Source organism: Frieseomelitta varia, unplaced genomic scaffold, assembly GCF_011392965.1.
Source record: "Frieseomelitta varia isolate USP_RPSP 00005682 unplaced genomic scaffold, Fvar_1.2 scaffold_164, whole genome shotgun sequence".
In the NCBI taxonomy this organism is placed as follows: Eukaryota; Metazoa; Arthropoda; class Insecta; order Hymenoptera; family Apidae; genus Frieseomelitta; species Frieseomelitta varia.
In genome coordinates this window covers 131,646-156,585 of record NW_025109350.1, presented here as the reverse complement: position 1 = coordinate 156,585, position 24,940 = coordinate 131,646, and the positions used below count along the sequence as shown (strand labels likewise).

Genomic DNA, 24,940 nt, shown 5'->3' with positions numbered 1-24,940 from the left:
ATAGGTTAAAAAAGAAAAAGAAAAATAAATGAATATGAATGGATTAAAAAACATATGAAATGAATATAAAATTATTCACTAGCTTCAACCTTAATTTTAACATTACTATTAAATCTTGCTCGAAATATTCCTTTTTTTATTTAGGCATCTACGTACATTGCAATTGTAGAAAAATCAAATATGGGCGCTATTTTGAATTAGGATTTTAAGATTAAAAAATAGAATTCAACAAAATAAAAATGAAATATAAACCAGTACGTCAATAAAGTATTTTGAATATTTCAAAAGACACGTTCCCTTCATGTTTTTAATTGTATGTACAATGAAAATTTAAATTAATTTGTAGGTTACAAACAAACTGGTTAAAAGATTTGGCGCCTAAATTATGGTAGCCATATTTAAAAATTCGTTCACATTTTGAATAACTAAATTCTGTCTAAAATCTATGTTAAATATATCATACCATATTCTCATTTTATATTTCATTTCTTTTTCATAATTTGACATTGACATTAATAATATTCGTATTATAATATGTAATTATATTAAAAATAGGATCTAAATACCAACCTATACTTTGGGTTTTTTCTTCATTAAAAGAATTGATGAAAAGAAGTGATCGAAAGAGTCCTAATATAAATGAACTTGAAATACACCATGCAAATTCTTCCTCAAATCTTCTAATTTTGTACATCATTGTTGTTTTATCGTCATTTTATACACTTTTTACTGCGCTCCATTACGAACAAAAGTAACGGACTTATGAACTGAGAGTCTGTTAAATTGAACAACACAGTAAGCGCTATCTAGTGACAAATTTCAGAAACAAAATTGCCGCAAGCGCTTTAAATATGGCGCTCCCTTTGGCATTGAATTATGAATTCTCCTAACCTCATTGAATGTCATTTATTAATTCGTTAGGTAATAGATTAGTCATCATGCTCCTAATAATAAAAAAATAAATAAATAAAGTACATTGTTTCATTAATCTGTATGAATTGAAACATGACAAATATATCATAAGACATAACTCGAATATTAGCATATTTCATTTAATTAAATTACAGAGAAAATAATATTTTACAAATATGTCTATATTGCGAGCTGTATTATTTAAGCATTATACTAATTATTCAAAATGTTCAAGGTATCACTCATATTTTATAATAAATTTTTCATACAATCAATTGTAATAATTCCAAGTTTATACTAAATCACTGCAAATAATGTTTCTGTTCTAGGGATTCGTTACTGTTACTCTTATCGAAACAGAGGAGTTCGCCGTTTAATATAGCAAAACGAAAATTCAGTAGTAGCACTGGATCCGTAACAAACAACACTAGTAAATTAAAAACAATTTTAAAATTTGGTTCAGGTGGTTTAGGTAGTATAATAATAACATGCCTGATAAAGTCTCATACTTGTGCTGTTGAAGGCAAAACACTTAAAGTTTCGGAAACTATTAGAAAAGATAATAAGGAATTGACTTTTAAGTGGAAAAAATTTTTAGAATATTTATATCCATATGTTTGGCAATTATTAATAGCATTATCAGTAAGTATCCAATGTATATGAAGATTTTATGTTTCTTTAATGAACCCATAATTTCTAGAGTGCAATGGTTGTTGCTGTATTAAATATTTGGATACCACAGCATATAGGAAATGTCATCAATGTACTGACAAAAATTTGCCAAACAAGAGGTGAAAATAGTTTGAAAACTATGCTATTGCAGTTGACAGAGCCTGCATTCGCATTGGCACGTATGTATGTTGCACAAGTATGTAATTGTTAATCCAACAAAAAAATTACATTATAATATTATTTGTAAAAATAATTTAAAAAAAAGAACTTTTAGAGAATAATAAAAGATGTTCTATTTTTAGGCACTTTTTACCTTTGTATATATTTATACACTTTCACACGTTGGAGAAAGAATAGCAATGAATTTGAGACAAGATTTGTTTAAATCGATTATAATGCAAGACATCACATTCTTTGATAAGAATCGTAGTGGTGAAATAGTAAGTCGACTAACCAGTGATATTCAAGACTTTAAAAGTACCTTTAAAATATGCATATCGCAAGGCTTAAGAAGTACAACACAAATTATTGGCTGTGTAGTTTCTGTAATAGGGATTTCACCACAACTGACAGCAGCTACAGTATTGTCTTTGCCAACTATAATTCTTATTGGCACGTTGCTTGGAAGAGGCTTAAGAAAATTATCTATAGAGGCACAGAATCAACTTGCTAAGTCTACAGATGTTTGTGAAGAAGCTATACAGAACATTAGAACGGTACTATCATTTATGATAGTGGTAATGAGGTTCCTTTAAATAATATATAATACATCATTTTTGTAGGTGAAAGCATTTGCAGCTGAAGAAAAAGAGATAGATATGTTTTGTAAAGAAACTGCGTTAGGAGCTACGTTATATGAAAAATTGGGTTTGGGAATTGGTTTGTTCCAAGGGGGAACAAATCTATTTCTTAATGGTATTTTACTTAGTACCTTATATTTTGGTGGACATTTATTGTCTACTGGACAATTATCTCCCGGAGAATTAATGGCATTTTTAATGGCTACTCAAACCATACAAAAATCTTTATCTCAGTTATCTCTATTATTTGGATCATATGTTAGAGGTATTAGTGCTGGCGCTAGAGTTTTTGAGGTACATATACAATTTTATGTTTCATAACATCATAAAAAGTATTCTATTTTATAATTTGTTGTTACAGTACTTAGAGATGCCACCATCAAATCAGATGGTTAGTGGGCAAGTTATTACAGACCAGTCTCTTGCAGGAAATATTACGTTTAAAAATGTGAAATTTAGTTATCCTACTCGTCCAGACCACGTTATTTTAAAGAATTTTAACTTACACATTCCTGCTGGGAAAACAGTAGCTATCGTTGGTTCCAGCGGTAATGGAAAATCAACAATAGCTGCTTTGTTGGAAAGGTAGATTCAAAATTTGTTTACCTAAAATTTGATCATTACTAGCGTAAATGGCATAAAATATTTCAGATTTTATGACGTCAATGATGGCTCAATTACAATTGATGGTAAAGATTTAAAATCACTCAATGCTGGTTACCTTCGGGGTAACGTCTTAGGATATATAAATCAAGAACCTATTTTATTTGCTACTAGTATTATGGAGAATATACGATATGGAAAACCGGATGCTATGAATGAAGATGTAAGTATTATTGTTAGAATTAAAAGTATATTTAATATACTATAAAAAATTAATTATTATATTATTAGGTCATTGAAGCTGCGAAAGAAGCAAATGCTCATGAATTTATTATGAATTTCCCAAATAAGTACAATACGCAAGTAGGTGAAAGAGGGGCACAACTTTCTGGTGGACAAAAACAACGTGTTGCAATTGCAAGGGCTTTATTAAAAAGACCCTCTATTTTAATTTTGGATGAAGCTACAAGGTAAGAATCATAGACAACACTCACTTTAACAAATCTGTATATTTAATTTCGTTTTCGTAATTTTATATATCGTTTTTATGTCGTTTAGCGCGTTAGATTATGAAAGTGAAAGAATTGTACAGAAAGCGTTAGATAATGTCACTCAAGGTAGAACAGTCGTGGTAATCGCTCATAGATTAAGCACGATTAAAAATGCTGACATTATCGTTGTATTGCAGCGAGGAGTAATCGCAGAAGTACGTATGCAAACATAAAATTCCAGGCATGACATGAAATTAAATTTACGTATTTATTATCATATCTTACTTTCAGATGGGTACACATACAGAATTAATTAAAAAGAAAGGTTTATATTACACTTTAGTGAACGAACAAGAAAAAGAAAATGCATAATGTTAATAGAATTTTAATTAGTTAAATTATAGTACAATTTTTGGAATAAATATTTATTTTAAAATAATAGGGACAATATTTAATATTGAATATTCTATAAACTACCTCCGATTCTAATATATACATACATATATAAATATACATAATTTATATTTTAAAATATATGTGATTTATTTATTATCTTTATCCTTGTGTGTATCTGTTATATTAATATTTTTAATTTAATACGTCAATGCAAATTTTTAAAATAAAAACTTATCAATGCATCTTATAAGAATTTTTCAGTGATGTAACTCCTCGAAAATTTTTTTCAAGCAATGTTTAATCTTATCAATGATACTTGATACTGCTGACGCAAGAGGTAATGCAACATTCTTTGATCTCATTTTTTCAAAATGCGTATGATTCGGTTTAGTCGCAGATTCTTTTTCTGCAACATTGTTACATACGTTCTCAGTATCTGTAATCGGAGAATGTGGACGCTTATACGACGATTTGACTGGCTCTGTGCTACTTTCGATATGTGCATCAAAATCGTCATTTGTTACGGATGTTAGATCTATTGATGATATATCAGACTCTGAAGGCATAGAATTTGGCTTCTCCGTTATTATTTCTTCAGTATTAATTTCAGGTGCTGTATTATCATTCTGCAACAAAGGTTGTTCGACGGTGCTGATCCAGCTTGTTGGTTCAGTGGTTATCATTCCATTCCAATTATTATTTGATGATTCAGTGGATTCATCTTCATTAGGAACTTGTTCATTACTTTCTTTACCATCGTCTTCTGAATTTTTTCTTGGTGTAGTTATTTCTAACGATGAATTATTTGTATCCGTTTCTGTATTTGTTTCCTCATGTGTTTCCTTGATACTAGATAACGGTGAATCAGTTAAAATATTTGGAGTAATATCAGTAATTTCAGTTTCAGTAATTGGTTCTTCAGTAAATTCTTGATTTTCCATAATAAATACTCCAGGGGTTCCGATTTCGGAGGACGGTTCAGTTGGTACTATTCCTGTAACCGATTCTCCTTTAGTTTCTTCAGATTCTGCCGTAATTTCCACAAGTGGTGGATTTATTTCTGTAGTCAATTCGTTTTCCACACTTGAACTAGATGTTAAAATTGTTGATGCAGTGTTGATTTCAGTAGTCGATTCACCCGTTGTACTAAAATCAGATTCATCGGTGGGAATTTCTAAAGACGGTTCAGTTGGAAGTATTGGTTCTTCGTTTGATTCTGAATTACTAGGAGTCGTAGCATTTTCTGCACTTCCTGATGGAGTTTGATTTTCCACATTTGGTTCCTCAGTAGTTTCGATTTCTAAGGACGTTGTAGATGAAATCGAGCTTGTTTCTGTAATTTGTTCTTCCGATTCTGTATTGCTAGAAGTTTCTGGATCGACAAGAATTGACGATGTTATACCGATGCTTTCGGTTTCAGTAGTTGAGTTTTGGCTAATTTCTTCAGAACTAGGAATCTCTGCGGATGGTTCGTTTGTACTTATTTCTGGTTCTTTATTACCGGGAGTTGTTGAATCATTTAAAATTGTTGATGCAGTGCCACTTTGCTCGTTAGAATCATTCGTTGTAGTTTCAGTATGATCTTCGGATGGCCCTAAGGTTGTAGATAATTCTTCATTATCATTTATCACTGTAGGCGAATTAACTTCAGTCGTGGCATCTTCTGCGATTGTTTCAGTTGTACGTATCGCGAGATCTGTGTTTGTAGAACGTGACTTTTCCGGAGCACGTTCCGTCGTCGTTATAATATCGCTATTATCACCTGATCCCGTGAATTCAGATATGGGTGGTACGGCGCGAGCAGTAGTTGTCGACAGAATTTTATCTTCATGCGACGTCGAAGTAGTAGTTTCTTCTTCGTCCGTAAATATCGTTTCACAATGTCTTAATTTCTCCTCTCCAGAGGATCTCGAAAGCTGCTGGAATAGGCGATCCTCGCACAAGGGTGACGGTTTTCGCTGATGACAAGTATGCGAGGGCTTGCACAATTCGGTTTCTGTATCATAAGCCGTATTTTTTGGACAAGTATAGAAATTTTGATGCATTCGATGACCGGAAACCGAGCAAGTATAAAATAAACCACAATTATTTGGAACTGGAAATGAGCCCAATTTTCGACATTCGAGATGTTGAGAGGAATCCAAAATATCCGAATTTTCTCTGTTGATAGCAGAAATATATTTTCCACGAGGAACTAAGACGCATTTTTGTAGATGAGTATCGAAGTGTCTCTTTTGAGAACATTCGGCTAATATGATTTTATCTTTTTTACAAATGTAGTAGTATCTCGGATTTGTGCAATGTGGTATTAATGTATTCGACTCGCAAGATTTTGTATTATTTATGTAAAGAGCCCTTCCACCTCCGATCACGCTCATACAATGGCCTTTGTCTTCGTCAAAATATTGGTTGATTTTGCATGGTGGATACTTCGATTTCAAGTTTCTGGGATACCTGTGTGCTCCGTAATTTATGTTATCTGTATCATCAACCTCCTGTGGATAATTAGGGGTTCATTTATCAGATTATGTATCTAGAATATAAATTAAATCGACAATCTTTTTTTCGATGCTGACGTTATTGATAATTTTCGAATAAAAAATGTCAAAAGTTCTAAAAAAAAATTCAAGTTCCTTTTATTTCATTATATTATATTCGTTAGTTTATTAGAATTATATCAAATTTACTTTATGTTATTGTTTTTAAAAAATAGAAAAAGCATTTTTTCTTGTAAATTCTAATAATAATAAGTAATAAAAGACTCACAGCTAATTCGCTCACTGGTTGACTAACTACGATTAGCACCACAAATTGCAATAGAAAAATTAAAATAAAACTCTTCATGTTTGATGATCACATTAAACAAAGTTAAGATTTTTTTTACCAATTTTGATCAGTGAAAACACACTTTTTACACTCGGTGCCGAAACTTTTCTGACCGTCGAAGTAACATGTTCAAGCATTTTTATATCACAGACGTGCTGAATAATAATTAAACTGCGATAACTACGATTATCAAAAACGTCATTTTTCATAACATACAAGTGCGTGATCAAGTTTACACACTGTTCCTAAATTGAAATTGTTTAATTAACTTGCACGTTTCATAAATTTGGAAAGTCTCTCTGATATTTAAGACGATAATAAAATGTATAAAAGAATGTGATGATCGTGAATTTAGAAGTACAGTAACAGGGAGAGAAAGGAACACCTAGAAATAAAAACAAATATTTATTAGACGACTATACTGGCAATAGGTAATAAGTCAGTAACAAATCTGTATATACAATATTTCGTTGAAATACATATCTACAAGATGATTCTCTTCTGTTCATTAAAATAGCGTACACAATAATTTTCTTTCTCAAGTATGCTGAAATAGGACTCAATTCTAGGATTGCGTATCGTTGTTCGTGATTAAAGCGGGGGCTGTACAATTTTTAGACTGATCAATCGTTATTTTTCGGTGTGTGTAGAAATCGTTTAACAATCGTATTGCGGCACTCTGTATGTAAAGTTATTACTCGTCACAATATGAATTCCTGCACCATAATATGGCATCACATAATGCGAACCATCCGCAGGTCCTACAATTTGTGTTGCAATAAGTATTACATCAGCAAATTGACCGAGAAAGAGAAACCCCAAAGTACTCAGCTTAAGCAAGCCCAATGCTGGATATCCTAGATAAAATCTATCTGCTCCGAACATTCCAAGAAATATAGAGAGTAACAATGATGTCTCAAAGGAATATCCATTTCTGTAAACATGAACATAAAAAAAAAATGTTACTTATTACATGTTGTGTTTACATCTTTTTTTACATCAAATATTAAATATTAAATCAATTGTAACATTACGCATATCTCTGTAATTCTGTTTGAAGCATTAATACTATAAATATTAGATAATATCACGTATACTTACGTCCATTTACAAGGAATATCCTTCTTAAATGTATTATTTTTTGTTTCTGTACAAATGAGGCCATCCGCAGCCAGACATAACACTGAAAACAACGTAATGAGTATATGATTTGAAGTTTCATCTGTACAAAGTTAAAGAACGTAATGAATTTATCTATCAGTGAACGAAAAGAAGGAAAAGAAATTGAAAATAACTAGTGATCGTAGAATACACGTTTGAAGCATATCTGTGGTATAGGTTATGTCGCATCTTCCTTCGTTTTGAGTGCGACAAAAAAAAAAAAAAGAACCGACAAAGTTTACGTACCTTTGGCTTTGTTTTCCTTTGTGCAACCTTTGGGCTGTTGAGTTTTCGGATCTATGAAATCATAATCGGGATGAGGACAGATGTATTGTCCCATTCGTAGGTTACTGCAGTCGATTTCATACGTGTATTCAACACCATTGCTCAGCGGTATCGAGAGAAGAAGCAAAAGGAGCCCGCTAAGGAATTGCATCAGATGGAACATGCCGTTTCATTTTACAACAATTACTACGAATACACTGTCACTGGATCCACCGTCTCTCGTAGTTTCGCGACATCCCGTGCATGTTTGTTGTATTTTGAACGTACTGCCATCAAACTGATGTCCCCCTGGCGCCAACTGCTTGGAATCTCTATGAACTATAATTTATTTCTTCTGGCGCCAGTTTTCTCGTTAACATCAAACAGATCGCATTAACAAGAAGAATTTGTTCTATAAAGTACAATAATCCTCAATTCTAACCCTTAAACTGTATAAACCAAGTACTCCAGTCGAAGTGTACGATCATCGTTTATAATGTATAATACAATACTTTTTGGAGAAGCTGAAACTCCATCCGTAAGTTTTCTTTAATAACGTATTAAAGTAAAACAGATGGCCTTGCTAATCATTAGAGCAGACGTATGGAGCAATTATAATAATTCTTTGTGACAGTACTCGATCTTGTAATTTTCTTTTTCTAGTTACGTTGCATAAGATCGTGCGTAAAGAATTTCCACGAGTCCGCTATTAAGTTGCGTTAGTGAGAGGAAACAAACAATGGAAGACCGCCGTGATAGTCGAGCATTTTTTCTGTGCTAAAATGGCTTCTTCGTCGTTGAAGAGTACTCGGAAAACTTATAGTTTCGAGGAGCGAGAAATTTTGATAACCTTGATAAACAAATACGAGGATATCGAGGATAAGAGGTCCGATCCGGTATCGATGTACAAACGAAAATCAGCATGGTCTCAATTGGCCAATGAATATAATTCGATGGTGGGTCCACAAGCGATACGTTCAGCTGTACAGTTGAGACGTTGCTGGGAAAATATGAAAGCATGCAAACGAAATCGCGAGGAGAAGAAGTTACGGTAAATATAATATATATTCGTCACGTTAACTTTCAGTATTCGTCGCCTTGTATATAAAAGCGCGGGAATATACGAATATCATCTAATCATGTGTGTCAGGGTGTTTTGTTTATCATTATTGTTTATCAATCTCATATTGGTATGTTGATTTTTTCAGTAGTATTTCAAAGAATTTTTGCCACCTATCTAAAGACCATACACGGTCGAAAAGTTGGGAAAATAGAAATTCCATAGCGGATGTTTCCATTTCTACCGGAACTATAGGTTTGCCGCCAAATGTCGTGTTTGAACCAAAGGAATCTGAACCGTTTACGTTGCAAACAGTCTGCACTATAAAGCCCCCGAAACAATCCTCAAAAGAGGAAAATAATTATAAAGACTCAGGTCTTTAGACTTATTCCCTTTATATTTTATCTTCTTCTATCTTTTTTCTTTTGCAGAAACTCTTGAATTCTATAATGGAATTTTAATTTATGAGGATTAGATAAAATAAATATCTCTGCAATGTCCATGTCTGTATTTATAATTCTATAATTGACTGATTTATCCATTTCTTAAAATATTTTATTTTTGTTTTATTTCTTAAGTGAGATCTTCTAAAAATATTTCCTCTCTTACTTTAACAATACTCTTATAAAGTTTTCTAGCTTCCAAAATAATTTTGAAATCCTTCGTTTCTATCAAAAATTAATGGCTTCATATTTTCCAAAATATAATCAATATCGTTTTTATTGCCACAGATTCTGTCAGCAGTAAAATCGATTCGAATTCATTATCACACGGTCCAGCGACCGACTGTTTCGATAAATCCAACAAGGATTCAGAGTCGCCTGTGGTTGACCAGTTAGACAAAGACGAGCTATTAGAGATAAATCGAATAACTTTCAAATCGAACGCTACTCAAACGTTGATCTCTCCATCGATTGTTCACGAACAGCCTCGAAGGATGAAGAGGTCCCTTCACAAAGAGGAAGAGCTGCACGTATTAGCCTTATCGGAAGCACAGATGAAAGTTGATATTGCAGCCATGTTGAAAGAAGAGGCCAGAATTAAATTAGAAGAGGCTCACTATCGCAAAGAGGAAGCTAGGTTGAGGATGCTTCTTTTTACGTATAAGCTTGATAGGATAAAGGAAGATTGACTGGAGAGAATAAAATGAATATACTCGTGACGCTGCGTACGATGGCTTTGTTCGTTCCTTTTTTATAGGAATAGAAAGAGGAGGGAGATGCTATTAGATTAAATGTAAACGAACGGTATTCGATCTCTGTAATATCTGTTTATTATTTGTAATTTCTTTCTAACTACAATTGAAACCGTAATAAATAAAAGCTCGTAATGCTAGCTACTTATGATTCGCTAATAATGTTTTTTAAACAGGAACAAGGAGCTTTTTCGATCCTTGTTATCGAAAACTAATTATAATTGTATAAATAATATAAATGCTCTTATTTTATAGTGCTAACTTAAAACTGAATGCGTAGATTGGAAATAATAGTAAATTTATGAGAACATCGACTTATGAGTTCAGTTTAATAGGAAATATAGGAAATACAATTCTAATTATAAATATAAAGTTAAGTAAAAAAGAGGTCTTCAATCTCGATTATTTCATAATCAAATTTGACGACGTACTTTGCAATAGTTTGGCCAGAAACTGCTTTTTAAATATTCTTTTTTATGACTGCTAAACTTAATGTATTTTTATTCCAAGATTCTACCTATTTTTTTTAAAGAAAATAGTATTACATAGTTGCAAACAAAACTGCGTTCTTCGAAAGTGTAACATATCTCGATACATATTCATAGTACGTATCTTGATAAACTGTTCATTTTTCTACTAAATCAGTGAAAGTATGTATGTCAGTTTATCGACATGGCAGTCATAGGTGGCAGTGGTCAGTGAATTTGACTAGCTGTGTTTAAAGTCACGAAAAAGAACAGAAAAGAGAAAGAGATTTCAGCGAAATGAGAAACTTACAAAAGTCTCTCCGAATCATTCAAAAACCAAGGAATCATTGTAACATGTATTATTAAACTTCAGCATCATTGAAATCAAATTCTATCAATGAATCGTGCAATTTCAATATGAACAATTTGACTGTCGTGTTAAAAATCTATCATCGATATGTCTTTTGATTGTCGATGTTTCTATTTTTTTCTATTTTCAAGAGTCAAGTATTGGACTAATAATAAGCACGCGTATGTTAAGGAGGGAAATTTCACGACATCTTCACATGAGATGGAAATTGTCATCGTGGACAGGTTTTGGCGACGAGCAACGAGCAACTTCGAATAATGATGGATCGGTGTAGATTGGTTCACTGGGGTCGAAGCCGGTTCTTCTGCTGGATGACAATCCAACAGCACCCTCCAGAGCAGTTGACGATGAGCTCACTCGTTGGCCTATCACGTTGCTCATCGATCGGGAGATCGACCTGTGCATCCGAAGAATGGTACATCAATTTTTCAGGTAATAAATTCAGAAATAAATCGAACGTGTTAAAAACATCAAATCATTTATCAAATATGACAGACGTATTTTTGACTGATTGTTGATTGTACGAGGTTGAATATAGGCTAGTGGGATATACGGGTATAATTTTCAGAATGATATATTGAATTGCTGTTTAAATTCTGTTTGATAGTGATTGGCATATTGACAATATGAGATATTGTTATATTTACCAATATTCCTAACATAAAGTAAAGTAAAAATTTACTTAAACTTGAAACAACGAATTTTTAGAAAGAAAAGATTTTTGAAAATGTGAATAAGAATTGATAGTGTTATGAAGAATATATATACAATTATTAGATAGACATATATAATTGAAATAATAAAACAAACAATATTTAAATACAATTTTTTCTAATTAATTGTAATGTTAAATCTTATTTTATTCGAAAGAAGATATTTTTAAGAGCTTTGGAACATGTTAAGAGCGTTAATAAACGTTTGACAAACTACATACGTAGATTGAAACGGTTTCTGAAGACCCGTTCTCAGGAAAGAGAAGTTATTAGCACGACTGCTGTAAGCATCGTCCGAATGATTGCTTCGATTACATACTTTGTCAACTCTACGGTTCTTCGTGATTACCGTGTAAGCGTATTTTCTGAAACAGTTTACATGAATTGATATGGTAAACATGGAAACAATCATCTCAGAAGAAATTAGACATCTGCAATCTACCTGTAAATTAACATGGATAATAAAACCACAGATGCTAGAAGTACTACGAGCACCGCGACTGCTGTTACCAGTCCATAATACTCGTTAGGAGTTATACAAACGTTCTCCATAATGGTAGTTTGTTTCTCAACCATTGTTTCTTCGTCGATGTCCATTCTTGAATCCAAGACCTGCAACTCGTTTAAACGTAATATTTTTTTTATTTTCTCTTGAATTCATTTGTTTTTTAATGTAGAAAGTAGGAAGAAAATATACGTACTTTTAGTGATATATAAAAATTTAAAACAATATATCAAGTTGCACGTATTGAAGTTTACAAAATGAAATTTACTTTTTAAAATTTTGATGAAATTTAATAAGGCTTTAATTCAGTTAATTTTCATAGAGATTTAAACAAAATTATGAAAGAGGGGACAGTGAAATGTGAAACTGATACAAAAGATCGCATTATTTTCTTCATGACTATAGAAGAATGAAGAGTATGATAAGTTTCATCCTTTTCGGGTCCTACCTCGATCATTTCTCTCACATGTTCCTCTTCTTCCTCCTCTTCCGCATTATCACTGTCATCTTCAACGACTGTCGAATTCAACACAAGGGACGTGTCATTTATATTATTCTCCGTTATTGTACTTATTTCATTTTCTTCTGCGATGGTATCGTTTTCTAACACGTCTCTTCTGCGTCTTCCAAAGGATGGCTCGCTCCTTCCGGTACCACCGGAACAGTAAGCTGGTTGACAGCCGTCTCGACACGTTCGTACGGTCGCTTCAAACACTAAGAAATTAGACTCGGGGATTTTGAAAGCGTTGAAACGCGCTTCCAGACTGTCACCATCTCTCAAACGATCCAACCCGGGGAATACGTAATTGTCCACTGGACAGCTGTGCGAACAAATCACATTGGTATTGTATAAAGATTTTATCTTTCGAAATTTTTTTTCACGAGTTAATCCATCGTTACAAAACTGGAAAATCTCTAAAGTTTTGTGATAAGCCCTGATTGATTAGCCCTGTACGCTGGACATGTTAGAATATGTTAGAACATATTTACATATGTTAAGTGGGTCAGGTGAACATATAGGTCGAGTCAGATGGTCATATCAAGGTATAGCGAGGTACAATAAATTTAGGCACAGTAAGATAGCAAGGCCAGAACAAACGGATTATGTAAATTAGATAGATGGAATGATATAAATGAATTAGGCATTTGATACAATTGATACAAATTAAATTACGTAATTAAATAAATAAGATATTAGACCGTGTATAAATTTAAACAAAAAAAAATGAATAATGCACTTTCTGCAATATTGTGCAACATCCACGGTTGTGGATGATAATATATTATAATAGCCATATTTTGAGTGCTTTATGTACTCTCGATGTTTATCCATTAAAATCGGAAGCACCCTGTGAACATGAACAGCAAAGTTCCATTACCTCGATCGATTCTGTTGTTACTGAGCCAATCAAATGTTTTTTATCGAACACGTGGAAATAGAATATCTCCTTTATTATTTTAGTAACAAAAATTAAATTTTACCTTAAATACTACTGTTGTGTTGATATCTATAAATATTTATTAATAGTTTGTTGGATATTAAAAAAAGTAGAATAAAGGCATGTTCTATCTATAAATTACACATTATAGATTAGCTATTAACGAATAAAAATTATAATAATTTATACAACACTTACCCATATCTGTCTATTAGTTGAACACTTCTTCCAGAGTATGGATCTCTTGCTATGACATTAGTAGCAAAGATGTCAGTCACATAATTGTACCTTTAAAAAATATTAACAAAATATTACAATATAAATTTCAATTTCTTTAATGAAGTTTATGATTAGTCCAGTACAAAATTTTTATTTTTGTAGCAGACCAAAGTTTTATGTTTTGATTATTTGTAGTTTTAGTGTTAAGGACTTCTAAAAAAAATTGACGTTAGAGAATACACTGGGAAGAAAGATAAATGTTACGTACCCATCCTGAGCTTCCAGCCTAAAAGTGAGTGGATCACCAACAGCGATGGTTGTCGTAGGTCTGCCTTGATAAAGAATCAGCAAACGTACTCGAGAACTTAGAGTATTTTCCGCTGGAAGATATTCGATTGGAATTGGAGACCCTGATCTACACAACATAAGTGCGAATTTCATTAGCATAATCGAAACAGAGGTATCTTTATTTTTAGTTTTTAAAACATTAAGAACGTAGACACTTTAATACCTTGTTTCATATTAAAGTAATAAAATTTTTCTTCGTTGTTAAAGTTAACTGCAAGTATTCACAGTCAGTTTCGGTGTCTATAATTCCATTTTGAAAAATATTAAAAGGAGCATTAAATATAAATTAAATTCAAATTTTCTACTCGCTAAAGTCTATCTTTCTTTAAAATATCAGTTTTATCCGCATCGACTGAAACAAGCCACACGAGTGTCTCTTCTCAATTTTGCACAAAATATAATTCAAAATTCAAGATAATGGAATCAAAGTGATCCTCAACAATGAAACTTGAACTCGATATTAAAATAAATTTCTCGAGTGTGCTTGCACCAGGATTCGTGTTAAGTGAATGCGACACATTCTGCATTCCATACTCGATGACAGATCGGACTGTTTAATTAAGTGTACCGGGTGCAAGGCACGGTCTCTCAATCGATATGACCTGGCATACCCGGCACCGATGTAGCCGGATGTGACGACAGCTTCGCCAGGACCTCGAAATAGACAGGTGAGATTGAAGCGTTTGTCCCTTCCTGTTTGCACATAGTCCGAGAATTGTACCACGACGATGTTCGTCATTGTGTCTCCATACTGCAATCGTACGTCGAATGTAATCACTATTCATAGATTAACATGCGGCGAAACATTTATTAAAGATATCATTATTACGCTGAGTTCTGTTGATCGAAAGACAAGCTACAGAAAAGTAAATTTAAAAATTCTAAATAATCTGTCAGCCTCTTAAAAATGATTGAATATTAAACATGCTTTCGGAAATGTTATTTGTACATGTTTGGGCAAGCAACGACAAAAGTAATTCTCTTACTCTTTGAGTACCGCATTCAGGATAACCTTGGGGACCACTGATCCGAAGAACATTTACGGTTCCCCCGTTTCCGCGGAAGAAGCAGCGATCATAATAGCCGTAAGTGTAAATCCGACCAATGAATCCTTCCGGTGTCCTCAAAGTAAATTCCATCCCGTCCTCGCTACACACTTGACTCACTAGAACGACCAGAAACACAATTTACTTGCTCTCTATTAATTTTCAATTAGCAAATCGTAAATACCTAAGGCAAATACAAATAACGAGCTGAAAATTATAGCGGTGTAAATCTAAATAAAGATTTTTACAATTTAAATTTAGCCACGTGTCTCAATTCCGCTGATTAAATTATTACAGTCTAACAACTCTGGTAATTCTGATAATACTGATTTACGCCATTATAATTTACAATCAACTAAGTAACAACATCAAATTCAAGGACCCTCCCACTTCGTTAGAAAACCAAGGGAGAACCGATACCAACGGATGTGACCAAACAAAAAGCAAAAAAAAAAAAAAAAGAGAGAGGTAGCTCTTGGAAAAATCAGACGATTTATTTTGCTAAGCTCAGTCCAGATGACAATGTCTGTACAATAATTCAGATCTGCATCAGTAACGGTTGTAATATGGACCGGCAGCGTAAACGTTTCTCCACGTGACCCACGTAGACGGCATCCAAGGTGTCCTACGACGCTTACCATCCAGACACTCTGCATCAGCCCCTTGTCTGCCGTTATTCCTTTCGTAGAAGTCGTAATCAGAGCCGGTGTCGTAGTACACAGGATTGCCCATGTCCATGTCCCTGGAGTCACGGTCGCTCAGCTCGCAGTTGTCTCTTTCTGCGCCGTAGGGAGCAGCGTACGGACGATAATTGAACGATCTGCACACGAAGTCCCTAGCATCGGCACACTCCCTTTCGCATTGGGCCAACGAGGACGCTGTCGTGTATCGCCTGACGAATGGTTTGCGGACTCGAGTGTGCGGCCCTACTTGTCGGAAGTTGTCCTGTTCGTCGCATCTGGACACGAGGGGCGGCCGACCGATAATTGGACCACCGCTTGTACCGAAAGGTCGCGAATTGTACACTCCACCTTCGCCTATGTAACCGCCGCCGATTATTCCGCCGTCGTTGCTGTAACCACCGTAGCCTAAAGGACGCGTGGATCCTCCTACGTTGTAGTGATTCCGATCTGGGTGACCCTGAGGACTGTAGATGTCGTCGGGATAGTTTGGAGAGTATCCTCCGTGCGACGATGGTGGATATCTGCGAATGGAAAAGAGAATCATGTTGGTTGTGTGGAGTGGATATTTAGGATGGACGCGAGAGAGTGGATTTACAATTAGTGCTCAACAGTTATGCAACGCTCATTCTAATTCATGCTCTTTGTAAAAGTATAAAATCTAAAAGTCCATATCATATCATATTTTGTCTATAAAAATCATAACTTTCTCCAGAAATATTGGAAATTGATTATATTTCTAAAAGCTCGAAAACATTCCAATCAACTTACCGATTCGGATAAACATCCTTCTCAGGATATCTTTCGCTAATGGGATACCGATCGACGTGAGGCCTGCCACCAGCCATGCCGGACGGATACCGATCCAGAGGATCTTCGGGAATAGGATACCGGTCTATGCTATTCGGATACCGATCGCTATCGCTGGGATAACGACCCGGAGATATTGGATATCGATTAGCAATCCCGCTGGGGTATCTACTACCACTTGTTGGATATCTATCTACCGCAGGATCTGGGATAGGATACCGATCAGGATGAATAGGACGACGATCGCCGCCCCTGATTGGAAATCGATCAGAGATTGGATATCTATCTGAAGATGGATATCGATCCACCATTGGATAACGATCGCTCACAGGATAACGATCGCTGATAGGATAACGATCTACCGGGTCAGGAAACGTGTCCCCTGCTGCTCCAATTGGATATTGCCCGTTTAAAGGATATCTTTCGGGATATCTGTCAACTGGATAACGATCAGGATAACGATCTGGATATTTATCAGGATAACGATCTGGATATTTATCAGGGTAACGGTCTGGATATCGATCTTTGTCAGGATATTTCTCGGGGTATCGATCTGGATATCTGTCAGGGTAACGGTCTGGGTAACGATCGGGATAACGATCTGGGTAACGATCTGGATAGCGATCCGGGTGACGATCCGGGTATCGATCTGGATATCGATCTGGCTTTGCGCTGCTACTGAACCCCTTGTCGTAATCCTCTGGATAACCTGCGTGGAAATTTGAAATTCGTTTGGATTAAATAGATGTATATATACGTGGGTAATAATTATTATTGTTGGAGTTATATATTGTTTATTGAATTAATCTCAGATATTCTTTGAGATATATAAGAATACGAAGAACTGAAGTATAGTAATAGATTATTGAAGTTGTTATTGGTTTACCAGGTCTTCCTAGAGAAGGCCGGCCGAAATTGGTATCTTGCCCTAATGGATCTGGTCTGTACCCTGGACTATCTCGGTCTCCATCTAAATATTGATCTATTCATACAACATTGCAACAGAATCATAAGTAAATTTCAGAATTTCTACGATCATTCAGAGAAGATTTTAAAAATAATTAAAACCTGTAGCACCGGGACTTGAATTTTGAAGATTCAAATTTACTAAAATCCTGTACGTAAAGAGCGACGTACGTTGTTTCCGATTTCATCGATTCAATTAAACTGCGATTGTAATTAAACTGCGAATTTTTATTCATTCTTACATTCACATTTTTTCAAGGCACAACTAAAGAAATCTACTTCTCTAAGTTTCATCTATTAAAATGAGTAAAAATCTATTATGTAACTGACGTTGTGCCTTTAACGTGGTCATCACTCACGCATAAGATTCTCGTAGTAATCGTAATCCGCATCGTAGATGATCCTGTGCCCGTCACGCTGATTGAATCGGCTCAGCCGGCAGGTGTGATAATGTTCCGAATACACGGCGCTCCTGCATTGGAAACTGGTCTGTCGAAGACATTCGTCAAGGCATTCGCTCAGACTGCGTCCAGTTATCTCGGAGTGAAATTCACCGCTCAAACGGGAGTTTCGATAACGTTGAAACGCTGTATCTGGTCGTCGTCCATCAGAGAAGAGATGCGACGTGGAGCTGCTGTCTGGATATTCGGAGCCACGTGCTACGGACGGATCTACGCTTCGTAAGTGGGTATTGGTAAAATGTTGTAAGGTATTAATTGATCGTATCACTGTTATCCAGGTTCAAGGACACGAAGACAGTCGAATGCTTTCATTCCCTTAAGGAATTTCTTTTCTTTTCAATCTTGGCATTCAAATTTATGATGAAGGATCTTCGAGGATTTTGATAGTAATTAAGTTAATTAATAACAGTCAATTTATCATAATAAATGATAATGGATGTTTTGATAGATTCATGATAAATCAATTTACATTGATTGGTTATGTCTAGTAAGGTAATAAGTCGTATTATGCTCGAATAGTATTGTAATTAACCAATACAATTTGCCAAATTGACAATCTTTACATTTCTAGTCTGCCAGATAAAGAAGAGAAAGTAGTAATAGATATTATGCAAAAGTGTTGACCTAATATACTTACGATTGTCTAAACAAACCAAATCATAAAAATGATGGCTAGGGCTGCTGCTTATTCCAATATCGTCCTTCTGAGATACGGAATCTTCTTCTGAAATGACGCATTGCCGCGTTTGCTCGTCGAACTCGACGCTCCGACAGAAATACTTCTCAGCTCTTAAACAAAGGGCTTGACATTCGTCCAGAGTAAGATTCGTGTAAATGTCCACCTCGAATGGTCCACGAAGACGCTTGTTCTCTTCTTTGACGAATACCGCTAATCCGTCGCAACGACGTTCCGCTGTTGAATCAAAGAATCGAATGACGATCAGTAATTATAAAAGTAAAAAATAATTAGTAAACAATAAACTATAAAAATTCGGTAATTTTACTACTCAATGCTTAAATAATTTGAATGTTTTTAACTATTAATTTTAACTATTAACTATTAATTTTAACTATTAATTTTAACTATTAACTATTAATGAGAGTTTTTAACTATTAATTTTAATTATTAACTATTAATGAGAGTTTTTAACTATTAATTTTAACTATTAACTATTAATGAGAGTTTATTACTATTTAGTAAAACTTTGGGAGGAAATTGTTGTTAAGTACCATTCAGACAAGTGTTTTCGAGATAATCGGAATTCGGATCGTCTTCCAACAATTCAGGATGTGTTCTTCTGGTAAAACGACTGAGAGCGCAGCTTCTCAGAGCAGTGTCATAGGTGGCGGATCGGCAAATGAAACTGAACTCGTTCAAACATCTTCAAAATATGGTATAAAATTTATGGTGTATCGATGAAATATTCCCAAGTAGATTCTTTTAAATTCTACAATACCTATCCTCGCAATCTGTCCTATTTGCCGCGCTAACTTCCTTGATATCTGTCAATGGTAATTTTAGTTTTTTCCTGGGGTGTCTCTCGAACACGTAACGCCGATTTGGACATTCTCTTTCGATTCTATCGGCTTCACAGAACAATGTAACCGTTAAAAACTTTTAATTAAAACAGCAATTGTAGGAATTAAAAATTTTCAAAATAATTGGAAATAACTTTTTCACAAATTACTGCAAAATGATCAATACTTTTTCAAATTAAAATATATTGATTATCAATATAAGAATAAAGAAATCATAGAAATTTAAGTTATGGTTTCTCTGTGATGTTCGAGAGTTATTAGGATGTGTAATACTGACAGCCAAGACAAACTTCTGTGAAATGAACGCTGTTTGGCACTAGCATCAGGTTTCCAATTCCTTCTGGTTGCGCCTGTTCTCTCGTTAGGTAACAAGTGCTTTCTTCATATTCAGCAGCCCCGCTGAAAGAAGCTATTCTGCTGCCAGGTTGGAAATCAAAGCTCGTGCAAGCACGAACTAAATTGTTCGTCGCTGTTCTATCCCGTAGACATAATTCTTGACATTTTTCCAAGACTCTGAATGGCGGTGCCGAGTCTCGTACCTGATGATAAATTGGCCAGATTGAAATTATCATAATACTAAATCATTGTCTTTCAAACAAAATGAACGAAATGCTTTGCTTTTCACTCGCTTGAAATTTTCAAACATGTTATCTGATTTATTATTATATTTGATTGTTTGACAGTATTTAATATTCAATTAATTTTAATCAAAAGCTAGACTATCCTCTCTGCTATTGCTGTAAATCAACCTTTCAATTTTTTTTTTCAGACTTTACATTCTATCGTCAGAAAAAAACGAGCGAACAGTTTCCTTCGAGTAGGCCGAATATTTGAAAATCGACCACACGGATCACAGAGAGATGGATGAATATTTTACGAAACGTTTTATACCACATCGTCGTCGAAACCCTGAAGTTGTTGGTCCGGAAGTCTCTCGTAAACGACTCGACCTAAGCCGCCATTGCACGTTGTTTGTCCTGAAAACACAGCACGCCAGTTCTCTTGTTATCGTTTGTTCGCGATACCGCGTTCAATAGCTGGTATTTTTATATGCTTCCCTCTTATTTTCTCGTAAATAGATATTATTATTTCCTGTTCCTCTGGCAAAAACCAGGTTACTTCCTTTGCGAGCGAGCGACCACCGTCAGAACGGCGTACGATTTTATCGTTCGCGTATTTTTTTTCTTTCTTTTTTTTTTTTCGTGTCATAAGTGACACATACGGCGATACAATGGGACGAAACGCAATTTCGCAAGCGAGCAAGTGACATCACTCTTTTACGCAGCGTCCTATCATTAACTTCCGTGGCCGCGATTCTTTCAAATATGATCCATGAGATATGCAAAAGAAATTCTTTTTTTCATAGTGCTGAGTGGTTTATTCAGGGCTGAATTTTTGTGTAATTTTTCTTTCTCTTTTCTTTTTGATTTGGGTTAGATTGCAAGAATAGAAAGTGGTAACTGTGAGTTGGTACATTTTTCTTCTTTTAATTTTCATGATAACTTACCATTGACCACTCTCAAGGTAGCGAGAACAGATATGGAGTGTAGTAGATTCGATACGTTAGTTTTCTTCATCTTTTTGTGTTATGAAAGCTCGATATCAAGTAGTCATCCCAACGGAGAGATTCTGAAATCATGTGTTAAACAAAAAATATTGTACAGTATATTATTTGTAAGGATTGCCTTAAACCTGAATATTCACGTTTCTAAAATAATTTGATTCACGATTCAATCGTTTCAGGTTTCTGTAAGAAAACTAATGAACACCCCCAAATTACTACAAATAATGTAATCCTTCTAACGTTGAAAATTGTTCTTGTCCTCAGAATAACTTTTTTATCGTCTAGCAAGTACGAAATGTTATCTAATTTTATAGCAGAGTTTAAATTAGGAATAGACGCATCTATAGCAGCTATCAATGATGATTAACTACATCAAATTCATTTAAAATTTCCAAAATTTCCATCTTTTTGCAGAAAACGTTTATGTACATGGATAACAGTGATCGAAAAGATACCGAGCAACTAATAATGTAATGCTTGAAAGTTGGAAGCACGGTTCGTTGGGTTTACGGGCGTGTGCTGGTCCTTTGCGTGTACGTGCACGCGCTGCGTTAGAGAAAAGGTTGACGGGGTTGCGAGCGTGTGGAGGTGTTCAGGGTGAGTGCAACTCAGGAATTCCATAAAACCTTCCACTGTCTCTCTACACACTTTGAATATATCGAAACCGTTCATTGGACTGAATCGCGTTTTCTTTATCACACTTGCACGCTTCGAAGTTACTTTTTCATATGGTCAAATCGTTTTATATTGATATCTTTCACGAGGAATTCATGGGTATGCTTCTGCTTTCGTATCGCGTCAATGTTAAAAATAGGAGATGTTTTTTTGTACGCGATAAAAGACTTACAACAGCATGTGCCACGAGGTTTGAAACTATAAAAAGGATGGTATTTTAGAAATGCATGATGCTTGGTCGCTGAGGAATTTGAATATTGTAGGGGCTCCTGAGTAGAAAAGATGTTTCAATATTTTTAGTAGTTTCAGCAATTTGTCTTTCAAGTATTTACTTCTAGTAATAGAAATGTTTTTTAAGACATACTGCTTTGGGGATTATTTATTAATAATTAATTAATTAATTAATAGTATATTGTTGAATACGTTTAATAAATGTTTAAGTATATTTTTATCATAATGCATAATTAAATTTATTTTAAAAATGGTATCGTTTAATCAAAGTTAAACTTCCAGTAAATTGGCGTTTGTTTTAAATAAATATTAAAACAAATATTTATCAAGAAAACCTGCTAATTTGCAAATTATTAATTGTGATACACATGCAAATTTTACACATTTACAGAAACGGTGCTTATTAATTATGTCATGGTTTATCGCCTTTATAATTATAGTTCTCAGTTCAAAGAGGATGGGTGCTCAGCGACTAATGTTACGGTCAATGAGAGAAAATTATACATTCGGGTCATTTCGAATCATTGATGTATGTATTATATTACCATATTAAAATAATATCGTGATTGCATGTTATTGAATTTCATACAATCGTGCTCTTGTTTCAACAGTCATACGTCAGTTTAATTACAATACACGTTTAATATGGAATTTGTTGGAATTTTTAATATTTAAGATATAATCTAATGAATATAATTTTCCGTTATTAAATTTTTAGCTTCTTCGATACGTTTTCTATATATTCCGTAAATATATATTCCTTCTTTAAAATGAAACATTGTTGCATCCTGGAAATATCATTTTTGACGTAATCTCGCTACGAAAAAAAAAAAAGAGATTTTATCACGATGCCTTGAATAATAGATGATACGCGGATAACATTGTTGCGTGCTTCAAACAATTTTCATATTCTTCAATTACGCGATATTTATGTTCGTAGGAGGTCACAGTATTATAATTTATAATATAATATAATTGTATATAATATAATATAATTTATAATATAATATAATTGTTAGTTTTAGTTGTGTCACTTAGAAGCAATTTAACTGTTTGACAAACAACATTTTAGAAGTTTTTTGTATATAAATGCGAAGATCAGTCTTTCGTGTAAATTAATTAGAATTATTTCAATGTTGCAGTACTTTTTTTAATGAAATTGCTTCGTTCCTCTTTCATAAAAATTAGAAATGAATAGGATTTTTCCAGTTTAAAACTAAACATGAATGCTGAATCTCACGTTTTCATTAAAATTTTAATTTCTTCAGTCAACGCTTTTTAACTATAAATTTTTCGTTTCTCTGTGCCAGAAAGTAATAAAAACTGAGTGCGAATATGATTTTTAGATTTCGAAAATCCAATAAACATTATCGTATCTCCCTCTTGACTCAAAGCTTCCAATTAAAACTTTCTGTAGTCCTACAGGCTATGAAATCGGAAACTAGTACATTTCAAATCTCAGTCGCTATCAGAACTCCCTCCTTTTCGAGTAGCCAGTTTAATTCACAATTTTCGATTGAAACATATGGGTATCAATTATACTTACCAGCGATAATAACGAATTTCAGGTATCTGTCCACTTCGAGAGCAAACGATTTCACGCAACGAGAGGTCCCTCCTCTTCTCGAAAGTCTCCCTGGCACCGTCTGTATAATTGACGAGCGGACTGAAACGCCAAACGCGGCAAAATGCACCTGGATTGTTCATCCAACGCGAATGGCACCTGTAATCAAACTGACGGTCAAAATCAGTGCAAACCGTGGAAATAATGGATAACACCTGACCGGTCGCGGTGCCGGGAGGGGAGGTGACGCCGTTGGAAGAATTGTTTCGATGAATGATTCTTGGATAGACGAGCCATAGGGGGCAGAACAGCGGAGGAGAGATAACGCCACCGGTGGTACACAGGCGCGGTGGGATCCCCACGTCCGATTTCTGGCCTTGTGCTCACCGGAAGCAGCTCCATTGTGTCCGGTTTCCGTGGGGCCATCCGGGAAAACGTTCGACGTGCGTGTAAACGCCACGACCGTGGGTTCTCAAGCCTCGTCACATTCTCATTCTAGCAAATAATATCTTTGCCTCTACACTTGTCTCCGATTGAAACTATTTTCTATCAGTTATAAGATACACTTTAGAGGGTGAAAGATATTTTGTGTTTTATCAAAAGAGATCTACGACTTTTTTCTTTTAGATACTGTGGTTGGGTTTAATGTGATTGTAGAGATCTTCAAGTAACGTGGACGACCCCCCGTGGTTCTTCATTTGAGAATCGATGCACTAAAGCGTCAGCCATGTCGCGTCGGGTTGATTGTGTCGATGGACGATCGCCCGGTCGCTCGTAGCGGAATCATGGATTAGAGATTTCCACCTGAGGTCAACTAGGATGAACAACGAGCTGGTATAGGTGGTCTTCGTGATCTGTCGATGCGGGCTGATGTCATTTGTTCTTTATTGCTTGACTATTTTTAGGCTGATTTTTATTTTTATGCAGATTTTCGAAGCACAAAGAAAGTAATCTGTTTTCCTT

The 24,940-nt window shown here is 34.6% G+C and overlaps 5 protein-coding genes and 1 long non-coding RNA gene across 12 annotated transcripts; 3 read left to right on the top strand and 3 right to left on the bottom strand.

Annotated features, from left to right (window-relative positions):
* The first annotated feature begins 887 nt into the window (after window positions 1-887).
* LOC122538461 (mitochondrial potassium channel ATP-binding subunit) lies at window positions 888-3,955 on the top strand. Its single transcript, XM_043672546.1, has 10 exons — window positions 888-1,147; window positions 1,242-1,554; window positions 1,613-1,780; window positions 1,887-2,300; window positions 2,367-2,678; window positions 2,746-2,969; window positions 3,036-3,210; window positions 3,279-3,457; window positions 3,546-3,693; window positions 3,770-3,955. The coding sequence occupies exons 1-10, from the start codon at window positions 1,089-1,091 to the stop codon at window positions 3,848-3,850; spliced, it is 2,073 nt and encodes a 690-aa protein (XP_043528481.1). The 5' UTR covers window positions 888-1,088; the 3' UTR covers window positions 3,851-3,955.
* Window positions 3,956-3,985: 30 nt separating this feature from the next.
* On the bottom strand, window positions 3,986-6,980 carry LOC122538457 (serine-rich adhesin for platelets-like). Its single transcript, XM_043672542.1, has 2 exons — window positions 6,641-6,980; window positions 3,986-6,369 (listed from the first exon to the last, which is right to left on the bottom strand). The coding sequence occupies exons 1-2, from the start codon at window positions 6,716-6,718 to the stop codon at window positions 4,132-4,134; spliced, it is 2,316 nt and encodes a 771-aa protein (XP_043528477.1). The 5' UTR covers window positions 6,719-6,980; the 3' UTR covers window positions 3,986-4,131.
* A 112-nt stretch (window positions 6,981-7,092) lies between these two features.
* LOC122538459 (TM2 domain-containing protein CG10795) lies at window positions 7,093-8,430 on the bottom strand. Its single transcript, XM_043672545.1, has 3 exons — window positions 8,108-8,430; window positions 7,802-7,883; window positions 7,093-7,634 (listed from the first exon to the last, which is right to left on the bottom strand). Exons 1-3 carry the CDS (start codon window positions 8,307-8,309, stop codon window positions 7,358-7,360), a joined length of 561 nt encoding a protein of 186 aa, XP_043528480.1. The 5' UTR covers window positions 8,310-8,430; the 3' UTR covers window positions 7,093-7,357.
* A 53-nt stretch (window positions 8,431-8,483) lies between these two features.
* On the top strand, window positions 8,484-10,528 carry LOC122538458 (myb/SANT-like DNA-binding domain-containing protein 3). Of its 2 annotated transcripts, none has more exons than XM_043672544.1 (4): window positions 8,484-8,663; window positions 8,789-9,176; window positions 9,337-9,560; window positions 9,917-10,528. In XM_043672544.1, exons 2-4 carry the CDS (start codon window positions 8,908-8,910, stop codon window positions 10,315-10,317), a joined length of 894 nt encoding a protein of 297 aa, XP_043528479.1. In that variant the 5' UTR covers window positions 8,484-8,663; window positions 8,789-8,907; the 3' UTR covers window positions 10,318-10,528. The 2 variants fall into 2 exon arrangements, with proteins under 2 accessions (XP_043528479.1, XP_043528478.1); XM_043672543.1 differs by having other exon boundaries at window positions 9,334-9,560.
* A 162-nt stretch (window positions 10,529-10,690) lies between these two features.
* LOC122538456 lies at window positions 10,691-24,085 on the bottom strand. Of its 6 annotated transcripts, XM_043672539.1 has the most exons (20): window positions 23,960-24,085; window positions 21,451-21,572; window positions 20,835-20,920; window positions 20,221-20,482; window positions 19,862-19,991; window positions 19,635-19,786; window positions 19,042-19,317; window positions 18,303-18,614; window positions 17,864-17,959; window positions 17,505-17,686; window positions 16,939-17,474; window positions 16,126-16,691; window positions 15,428-15,606; window positions 15,044-15,192; window positions 14,362-14,508; window positions 14,073-14,162; window positions 12,884-13,256; window positions 12,373-12,542; window positions 12,152-12,295; window positions 10,691-11,614 (listed from the first exon to the last, which is right to left on the bottom strand). In XM_043672539.1, exons 2-20 carry the CDS (start codon window positions 21,518-21,520, stop codon window positions 11,410-11,412), a joined length of 4,125 nt encoding a protein of 1,374 aa, XP_043528474.1. In that variant the 5' UTR covers window positions 21,521-21,572; window positions 23,960-24,085; the 3' UTR covers window positions 10,691-11,409. The 6 variants fall into 6 exon arrangements, with proteins under 6 accessions (XP_043528474.1, XP_043528470.1, XP_043528472.1 ...); XM_043672535.1 differs by having other exon boundaries at window positions 16,939-17,686; XM_043672537.1 differs by having other exon boundaries at window positions 15,053-15,192; window positions 16,939-17,686.
* LOC122538460 lies at window positions 12,451-15,072 on the top strand. The gene is made up of 4 exons (XR_006308855.1): window positions 12,451-12,559; window positions 13,068-13,277; window positions 14,289-14,553; window positions 14,779-15,072. It is a non-coding gene; the product is annotated as an uncharacterized LOC122538460 (long non-coding RNA).
* Window positions 24,086-24,940: the final 855 nt, after the last annotated feature.

What these genes read in the sequence shown, in the direction of transcription:
- LOC122538461 (XM_043672546.1), top strand. Translation starts at nt 1,089, where the DNA reads ATGTCTATATTGCGAGCTGTATTATTTAAGCATTATACTAATTATTCA. An exon ending in CACGTATGTATGTTGCACAA is followed by an intron (nt 1,781 to 1,886) that starts GTATGTAATTGT and finishes TTCTATTTTTAG; the next exon opens with GCACTTTTTACCTTTGTATA. An exon ending in CTGGCGCTAGAGTTTTTGAG is followed by an intron (nt 2,679 to 2,745) that starts GTACATATACAA and finishes TTGTTGTTACAG; the next exon opens with TACTTAGAGATGCCACCATC.
- LOC122538457 (XM_043672542.1), bottom strand. Translation starts at nt 6,718, where the DNA reads ATGAAGAGTTTTATTTTAATTTTTCTATTGCAATTTGTGGTGCTAATC. An exon ending in AACCAGTGAGCGAATTAGCT is followed by an intron (nt 6,370 to 6,640) that starts GTGAGTCTTTTA and finishes AATTATCCACAG; the next exon opens with GAGGTTGATGATACAGATAA.
- LOC122538459 (XM_043672545.1), bottom strand. Translation starts at nt 8,309, where the DNA reads ATGTTCCATCTGATGCAATTCCTTAGCGGGCTCCTTTTGCTTCTTCTC. An exon ending in AAAGGAAAACAAAGCCAAAG is followed by an intron (nt 7,884 to 8,107) that starts GTACGTAAACTT and finishes CGTTGTTTTCAG; the next exon opens with TGTTATGTCTGGCTGCGGAT. An exon ending in GATATTCCTTGTAAATGGAC is followed by an intron (nt 7,635 to 7,801) that starts GTAAGTATACGT and finishes TCATGTTTACAG; the next exon opens with AAATGGATATTCCTTTGAGA.
- LOC122538458 (XM_043672543.1), top strand. Translation starts at nt 8,908, where the DNA reads ATGGCTTCTTCGTCGTTGAAGAGTACTCGGAAAACTTATAGTTTCGAG. An exon ending in CGCGAGGAGAAGAAGTTACG is followed by an intron (nt 9,177 to 9,333) that starts GTAAATATAATA and finishes TGATTTTTTCAG; the next exon opens with TAGTATTTCAAAGAATTTTT. An exon ending in AAATAATTATAAAGACTCAG is followed by an intron (nt 9,561 to 9,916) that starts GTCTTTAGACTT and finishes TTATTGCCACAG; the next exon opens with ATTCTGTCAGCAGTAAAATC.
- LOC122538456 (XM_043672535.1), bottom strand. Translation starts at nt 21,520, where the DNA reads ATGAAGAAAACTAACGTATCGAATCTACTACACTCCATATCTGTTCTC. An exon ending in AGGGTTTCGACGACGATGTG is followed by an intron (nt 20,483 to 20,834) that starts GTATAAAACGTT and finishes ATTTATCATCAG; the next exon opens with GTACGAGACTCGGCACCGCC. An exon ending in AGGACAGATTGCGAGGATAG is followed by an intron (nt 19,787 to 19,861) that starts GTATTGTAGAAT and finishes CATATTTTGAAG; the next exon opens with ATGTTTGAACGAGTTCAGTT.